This window comes from Salmo salar, chromosome 28, assembly GCF_965601325.2.
Source record: "Salmo salar chromosome 28, fSalSal1, whole genome shotgun sequence".
Taxonomy (NCBI): Eukaryota; Metazoa; Chordata; class Actinopteri; order Salmoniformes; family Salmonidae; genus Salmo; species Salmo salar.
Genome location: NC_138318.1, coordinates 19,353,939 through 19,360,064, shown reverse-complemented (window position 1 = coordinate 19,360,064; position 6,126 = coordinate 19,353,939). Strand labels below are relative to the sequence as shown.

Here is a 6,126-nt window from a genome sequence, read left to right as displayed (position 1 = left end):
GATGCAACAGCACGGCTTTAGATCATTAGAACTCATTCGCCAAAAGCCACAAAATACACTTTAATGTATTTCTGCAAATATGTAGCTAAATAACACGGGAGTCCTCTTATATTTGGGAACTTTACAGTCCTATGTTTAGACCTTTATTTAACTAGGCAAGTCAGTTAAGAACAAATTCTTATTTACAATGATGGCCTACACTATTGCTCAAACAACCATAGAAATGTGGGCTATATTTCTCTATATGCACATCAACAACTAATGCTAGCCAGAGCAAGAGGAGCTAAAATCTAACAAAGAAACATAAGAAAAAAACTCTCTAACTTTTTCAGCTAGTTGGCCATCATAATTGCCTGCCACTTTTTTGCCTATGTTTACTGACACTGGTCATATTCAGCAGGTGATAGGTGTTGGTAAATTCATCATTTATTCTGTGCTCTGGCACACTCAGATAAGAGTGCTCTGAAATCAGAGTAGATAGCTAGCCAGAGTGAATTTGCAAATTAAAGAGATATGCTAACTGGATAACGGACGTTCAGCATAGCTATCTAGCTAATGTTAGGCTCTGTGTTTTTAGCGTGCTACATAAATAGATACGCTAGCATATTAGCCACGTTATGACTGACTTGTGATCATTTCCCTTGCTAGTTTGATTGTATTGACATTCCCAGCCTTAGGTACATTTGTCAGTTTTTGTCCAAAATATTGAGTCATTGAAACTGAAACAGTTAATCCCGGATGGAGGCAGCAAACAACTACCACGCCAGCTGTGATTTACAACCTGATAGCAATATTTTTTGGACTACCATGAAATGTATTGGTGAATTATATGAATCATGCATTGAACTGCATCCATCTATTCTGCCAATGCCTTAGTGTACGTTATGGAACGTTGAGTTAAATATAACCTATTTTTAAAACCTCTTATGAAGTTGGTTTTGTAACATAAACATGGAATTTGATATATGTGACTGATATTATGATTGTCTGTTTGTTTCATATCTGCAAAGTAGTTCAAATGCTATCAGCTCCGCTTTAATATTTAGGTAAGGATACATTTGTGAAAGAGAAAGCAAAAAAGAAGAGAGAGGCCCAATTTGGCAGAAATAATCTGTCTCCTTCCAGCAGGTGGTGTTTTTTCGTTGTTTCGCCCACCAATCACGGAGTTTTTGTATGGAGGTCAATGTGAGAGTGTCGAATTTGGCCAACAAAAACATGTATGGCTTATTTGCTCCGTGAGGTTTATTTGGTCGCATAGAAGTTTCGTAATGCTTAAATTGTTACGAGTGTACTGATATAAGTAGGACACGTGACATCACAGCAACTCTGAGAAGAAAAAAAACGTTATATAGGAGTTGACTCGAAATGGCTATGCATATTAATTTCATGAGGCTAGTTGCATAGCGTCTCGCCATTGAATACCGGCGTCAACAACCGTCATCGAATATTCAGAAATTATTACAGTAATGAGATGTTTACACCAATCCAAAGACATGATAGGCGGGCTGGACAGCGTCGCTTTGTGGACAACAACTCCCATTGTTAGGGCGGAGAGACATATCAGTATATCCATACTCTTTGGAGAAAGTAGTCCGTATTACATTTGTCCTCCATGAGTCGCCGTAGCTTGACTATAAAGCTTGCGTCAGCGGAAGTTACACCCTCTTCATCCCCTCTCTTGCAGGCTGTGTAAGTTGCACATTTTCCATACATACAGAATGGAAAGTAAAATCATTATTCATCCTTCTTATAACTGACAAATACGTTCACGAAATAATTAAACAATGATATTAGGAACATTAGTCAACATAATTCGACAGTTATTTGGTTTTCCATTGATTGTTATTCGACTTTAAATATCTGTATACTAACCCTTGTATTTCGTCCGTGTTCCAGGCTTCAGTCCGCAGACACGGCAAGATGGTGAGGACCGTTTTCGCTACATTTATATATCTATAATTGCACGATAAACACATTTCAATAAGCTAGTGTGGATAAACGAACATGGGCATAACGTTACCGCTAACTTATCTTTGCCGTGTTGTCACAGCTAGTTATGGTAGCTAGCAGAGTAGGCTAATAGCTTGTACGGGCCACAGCCGGTGCGGCCTTAACAATGTGCTGACGTTGGCTACCGCTAACTAACAAACTGAGGTGTAATGTGTCTTTCGTTCACGTGAACTGAAATGTCATCAAATCCAGCAGTAATAATTTGCAGTGAAAGGCATATCTGACTCAGCCATGTTATAGTTAGTATAACTAGCCAATGTTAACTTAACTAGCCAGCAGAGCATGTCTTCGCAAGTTGTCCAAACATCACAGGCTGTCTCGTGCATGTGATGCATTTACACGCTTGCCAGAATAAGGATGGACCTAGTGCTAAGTTTCGATTTAACCAGAATCTTTAGTTCCACCGGTCCACTGACAATCTTCATATTACTTTTACTTAGTTATTATCCCCTTGGCTAGTTAACCACATTGCTAACAGCTAGTTATGCCATGTGGAGGTTACCTCTGGTTGGGTGGTTAGTTGTTGCAGAAAATGGTGTACCTATTGTGTACTTATTCTTTACCTGTTTTATTTTAGCCACGCAAAATTGAAGAAATAAAAGATTTCCTGCTTACAGCAAGGAGGAAGGATGCCAAGTGTAAGTGTTGCGTTGTTGCCCACTTGAGCTACTCTGCTCTTCTGACTTTTCTGATGGACTAAAGCTTATGGTATTTCTTAGTAATTTAAGTAAGCATTTCACTGTTTACGAAGCATGTGACTAATTTGATTTCTGCACCCTCACATTGCATTGAAATTCCAACTGCAAACCATGTGTTGAATGTTGAAACAACCAGAATGTTGAGATTCATCTATATTGTTACTTGATCCACAGCCGTAAAGATCAAGAAGAACAAGGATAATGTCAAGTTCAAGGTGCGTTGCAGCAGGTACCTGTACACCCTCGTCATCACAGACAAGGAGAAGGCCGAGAAGCTGAAGCAGTCCCTGCCCCCAGGTAAGATTCTCATCTTTTATCACATCATGAAATGTGGTTAATTGTGTTGGGTTAGTAAAACAGATGCATCTTGCATTTTATAGGTATGTCTAGAAAGACCTTGAATCCCGAAAAGTAGTGACAATGGCCGGTCTAAAGATGATCTCTTGTCAATGCATAGTGGTTACAAATTGAATTTGGTTATGAAGTAATCCTATTGGTTGCTCTGCAAGTTGTCCAAACACTACATGCTGCTTGGTGCTTGTGGTGCATTTACACGCTTGCTAGAATAAGGATGGGCCTAGTGCTTGGTTTCGACTATCAGAAATTGAGTTCCACCGGTTCACTGACATGTGTATGCCTAAATGTTTTGAGCTGTCAATCTGGCTTAAACAAACATTTATTTTAGGGGGATGGGTTCTGATCAAAAACACTGCTTGCCTCAAGTTTTCAAATCTCAATACCAAATTTAAAGATTGAGCATTCTACTCTTTCCTGAACACTAGTGTTTCTAATCATGTTAATAGTTCATTTGTAACTTTACCACTGAAAGTATGCAATGAGGATGGACATAATGCACATGTAGTTTATAACCATCTCTCATTTCTCTCTTCAGGTCTGGCTGTGAAGGAGCTCAAGTAGAGGACCATCTTTGTGTACAGTAAATTGTAATAAAAAGAGGAAAACCATTTTGTCTTGGTTATGTTGTGCCACTACAGTAAATTCTGTTTATCTAAATGCTTTGTGGCTCGTAATTGGAACAAGGCATTAGTGAATGTATGCCGAATTAAGATACTATGGATTAATTTGAAGGGCTGGTTTCCCAGACAGATGAAACCTAGTCCTGGATTTTGGGGTGCTTTCAATGAAGATTCTCAAATGAAAATACTCTTTAGTCTAGGACTAACTAGGCTTACTCGTTGTCTGGAAAACAGGTCCTAAAAATAAGAAATGACTTGGATCAGTGTTAAATCAAAGTTACTGACTACAGTTGGGCCCAGTACCAATACTCCAGAAATTATGGAATCAGATCGCAATTAGTGGCTACTAAGGTGGTGACTGCTTACACCTATCCAATCTCTTATAGACCTGTGCTTACGTCAAAGAAAGATGCATTCATTTATACTGAAATATAAAGTCAAATGTCAACGCTTTTACTGAGTTAGTTCAAATAAGGAAATCAGTCAATTGAAAGAAATTCGTTAGGAACTATTCTATGGATTTTGCCGGGCTGGGGCACAGCTGTGAGTGGGTCTGGGGAAGCATAGGCCCACCCGATCAAGAAAATGAGTTTTCCCCAACAAAGGGGCTTTAATAGAGACGATCTAGTTTCATCGGCTGTCCGTATGGCTGGTCTCAGACGGTCCCACAGGTGAAGCCGGATGTTGAGGTCCTGGGCTGGTGTGGTTACCTGCGGTTGTGATGCCGGTTAGATGCATTGACAAATTCTCTAAAATGACTGAGGCGGCTTATGGTGTAGAAATGAACCATTTTATTTTTTGCCACTTTCTCCCCAATTTGTAGTTAGTCATGTCCCATTTCTGCACCTCCCCTACAGACTCAGGAGAGGCGATGGTTGAGAGCCATGCGTCCTCTGAAACACGACCCTGCCAAGCCGCACTGCTGCGCCACCTGGGAGGCCCGACCATTCAATTCGCTGACAACAGCTCTAGTACACATCCTTGCAGTCAGCATGCCAATTGCACGTGTTCTCAAAACTTGACATCTGTGGCATTATGTTGTGCACATTTTTGTGACCTTATATTGTCCCAGCACAAGGTGCACCTGTGTAATGATATTGTTTAATCAGCTTCTTGATATGCCATACTTGTCAGGTGGATGGATTATCTTTGTAAAGGATAAATGCTCACTAATGAGGATGTAAAGAAATTAGCTTTTGCTTATGGGACAATTCTGGCATCTTATTTATTTCTGTTCATGAAACATGGGACCAACACTTTATATTTTTTGTTCAGTATAGTAAAAAGCATGAGCTGAAGCATCCCCCCCCCCCCCCAAAAAAAAAAGCATTCGCACACAGTTATGCTGTTCCTGGAATTGACCTGGGCTTGGTTTCCTGATAGCAATGGGATTTGGGTGTATGAGTTTTAACATGCATCTTTTTCAAACACTAGTTTACCCAATGGCATTTCATACCTTAGGGACAAGAATATTATAATAGCTGTAGACTATTATAGTACTCTTCTGATGGCTAGAGTGGTAAGGAAAGTGAACGTTCACATGCTAATTGTGGCCTTCATTGAAAGTCTAAGTTTGGCAGGCTAAATTCCTTAAGCATGGTTAACTAGAGAACAGGCATTGTATGGGTAAAATACTGGATTTCTATACCAGCTGTCAGACCAGTGCATAGTGATCATAATCGGTCTCCATAAGACTCATCCACTTCATAGAACGTTCACGTTGTTTGTTACAGCAGGCTCATTAATGTTGTACAGTGTTTTAGTTTATTGGACACTGTTGGAATGACCATAGCATTGGCTACTGTCTACAACAAAGTACACTAGACAGACCACCTCACCACTGTGATCTGCTTGGATACAAAGTGTTACATCTCAAATGGCACCCTACTCCAAATATAAAACAATTTTACCAGAATTCTATTCCCCATACTATATAGGGTGTTCGCAATAGGGGAATTGTCTCTTCTGGTTTTGGAGAACCCACTAAGGATGCTGTCAACACGGGCAATGTACAGAAGCTGATTGCAGACTGAAGACTAGGCCAAATATTGAAAATGCAAATGTTATACAGAAGCAATTTTCTGAGGTACAGTGAATTTGGAAAGTATTCAGACCTCTTGACTTTTTCCAAATTTTGTTACTTTACAGCCCTATTCTAAAATGGATTAAATTGTTTTTTCCCCCTGCATCAATCTACACACAATACCCCAAAATGTCAAAGCATGTTTGCTCATTTATTTAAAAAATAAATAAAAAACAGGAAATATAAAATCTACGTAAGTATTCAGACCCTTTACTAAGTACTTTGTTGAAGCACCTTTGGCAGCGATTACAGCCTCAAGTCTTGGATATGACACTACAAGCTTGGCACACCTGTATTTGGGGAGATTCTCCCATTCTTCTCTGCAGATCCTCTCAAGCTCTGTCAGGTTGTATGGGGA

General features: G+C 39.7%; 1 protein-coding gene across 1 annotated transcript; it reads left to right on the top strand.

Annotated features, from left to right (window-relative positions):
• Nucleotides 1–1,680: 1,680 nt before the first annotated feature.
• Nucleotides 1,681–3,722, top strand: rpl38 (ribosomal protein L38). Its single transcript, NM_001139696.1, is given in 5 exon segments — nt 1,681–1,689; nt 1,897–1,923; nt 2,588–2,648; nt 2,883–3,005; nt 3,601–3,722. Coding segments are annotated over 4 exon segments (213 nt in total). The 5' UTR covers nt 1,681–1,689; nt 1,897–1,920; the 3' UTR covers nt 3,627–3,722.
• Nucleotides 3,723–6,126: the final 2,404 nt, after the last annotated feature.